This window comes from Phyllostomus discolor, unplaced genomic scaffold, assembly GCF_004126475.2.
Source record: "Phyllostomus discolor isolate MPI-MPIP mPhyDis1 unplaced genomic scaffold, mPhyDis1.pri.v3 mPhyDis1_scaffold_53, whole genome shotgun sequence".
NCBI classification, from domain to species: Eukaryota; Metazoa; Chordata; class Mammalia; order Chiroptera; family Phyllostomidae; genus Phyllostomus; species Phyllostomus discolor.
The window spans coordinates 14,116-16,476 of record NW_023397538.1 but is presented as its reverse complement, the minus strand read 5'-3'; the positions used below and the strand labels follow the sequence as shown (position 1 = coordinate 16,476).

General features: G+C 46.1%; 1 protein-coding gene across 1 annotated transcript; it reads right to left on the bottom strand.

Moving 5' to 3' along the window:
* Positions 1–333: 333 nt before the first annotated feature.
* Positions 334–1,354, bottom strand: LOC114490155 (olfactory receptor 10G2). The gene has a single exon (XM_028504088.2). It carries the CDS (start codon positions 1,352–1,354, stop codon positions 398–400), a length of 957 nt encoding a protein of 318 aa, XP_028359889.1. The 3' UTR covers positions 334–397.
* Positions 1,355–2,361: the final 1,007 nt, after the last annotated feature.

Here is a 2,361-nt window from a genome sequence, read left to right as displayed (position 1 = left end):
AAAAATAGTTCTGGCCAATTTATTGAGGTTAAATAGAACAACAGAAGTTTCTTTTTTTAAAAAAAGATTTTATTTACTTATTTTTAGAGAGAGGGGAAGGTAGGGAGAAAGAGAAAGACTGGGAAAGAAACATCAATGAGTGGTTGCCTCTTGTGCACCCCCTACTGTGGACCTGGCCTGCAACCCAGGCATATGCCCTGACTGGGAATCACACCTGCAACCCTTTGGTTCACAGGCCAACATTCAATACACTGAGCCACACCAGCCAGGGCAAGAAGTGTCTTTGTAGATATTCAACTAAGCTTAAAGTAACATCTAGTTGTTGAATGTTTGACACATGCAGCAGTAGCTGAGAAGATCATAGCAATGGAAATGTAGGTAGTTCCTCAGCCTGCAGTTACTTATTTTCACTTGCAGCCCCTCGACCTGCTGTTATTCTCTTCAGAGCAGACTTCACTTCCTTGTTCCTCAGTGTATAGATGAGTGGGTTCAGTAATGGAGTGACAATAGTGTAAAATACAGCCACTGCCCCATCCAAGGGACTCTTGGAGCCTGCCCTGAGATAGATGAAAATACAGGGGACATAGTAGACTGTGACCACAGTTACATGGGAGCCGCAGGTGGAGAAGGCCCGCCGCCGCCCATCTGCAGTGCGTATCTTCAGGATGGCATGGACTATGTTGGCATAGGAGAGTAGAATTAACATGAAGCAACTGGCTGCCACTACCCCAATGTCCACAAAGGTCACAAGCTCATTGACAGTTGTGTCAGCACAGGCCAGCCTCAATACTGCAGGAATGTCACAGATAAAGTAATCCACCTCATTGGGCCCACAATAGGGCAGGCGGAAAGTCAGAATGGCTTGGATAGATCCATGGATGGAGCCAGCCACCCAAGCTCCAGACACAAGGATGGTGCATAACTTACCATTCATGAGCATGGGGTAGTGTAGGGGCCGGCATATTGCCAAGTACCTGTCATAGGCCATCAAAGTGTAGAGGAAGCACTGGGTGCTGCCCAGAAAGTGAAAGAAATACAGCTGAGCCACACAGCCACCATATGGGATTGCTTTGTTGGCAGGAGTAAAATCCAGTATTACACGAGGAACAATGACTGAGGAGAGCCACATGTCCAGGAATGAGAGCACACTCAGGAGAATGTACATGGGGCGAGCATGCAGCGTTGGGTCAGCCCACACGGTGAGCAGAATGAGCAGGTTCCCCAGCTGAGTCAGGATGTAAATGATGAAGAAGACCAGGAAGAGGAGGGTCCTCAGATTTGGGGGGTGAGGTAAGCCCAAGAGGATGAACTGTGTCACCATGGTGTCCAGGGATGTGTTTACAGTCTTTCCCATGTTCTTTCTGTAGTCTGCTAAGATGAAGGGTGAAGTCAGACAAGGGCAAGACAACACAGGGAGGTGGTGAGAGAATGCTTTTGTCTGACGAATAATGCCTAAGAGATCTGAGAGAAACTGAATAGTAGTAAAACAATTTTTTTAAAGAGGTGGGTGTTACCATTAGTTATTTTGGTTTACTTGATAAGAGAAACAGTGAAGAGGCTAGTTTGTTTCCCAGATGGATGGAAACTTATCTGTGGGGATACTTAGAAATGGAATTTGACAGATTAAGGAACTGAGTGAGAAGGACTTAGAACTCCAAGCAAAAAGTGTTCACCAAAGAGGGGCTAATGCTGAGGCTGACCAGTGTGGAATGTGTATCCCACAATTACTACATCTACTTCCCCTCCACTTACCATCATTGCAATGCCTCCTCTTTGCCCTCAGCTAAAATTCCATCTTTTCACGCTAGCTGGTGTGGCTCAGGGGATGGAGTGCCACCCTGAAAACCAAAGGGTCTTGAGTTCAATTCCCACTCAGGGCACCCAGGTTTTGCCTGGGTTTCAGGACAGGTCCACAGTAGGGGGCTTGAGAGAGGCCATCACACACTGATGTTTCTCTCCCTCTCTTTCTCCCTCCTTTCCCCTCTCTAAAAATCCAAAATAAAATAAAGTAAATAAATGAAATTGCATCTATTCACAATAGCATGCAGAAAATTATTATCTGGCCCTCACCACTCCAACACATCACTTTTACTTATCATCCTGACCCCTTACAATCTTTGTTATTGCTGAAATGCACAGGACTCCTTTGGGCTTTCTCAGTAGCGTGCTCCTGTGCACAGGCTGCCTTCTCTGCTTCCTCACCTACATAATGCTCCCTTCACCATGTGTCCTTTAAAAAGGCTTTCCTGATTCCCAAGAACCATGCTTACACTTTCCAGAGTGTGTATCGCACTGTGTTGCCATTGCCTAAATCCTTAACATATCCTTCCTTAGTCATCCATCTCGCACTGTACAAGTGAT

What these genes read in the sequence shown, in the direction of transcription:
- LOC114490155 (XM_028504088.2), bottom strand. Translation starts at nt 1,354, where the DNA reads ATGGGAAAGACTGTAAACACATCCCTGGACACCATGGTGACACAGTTC.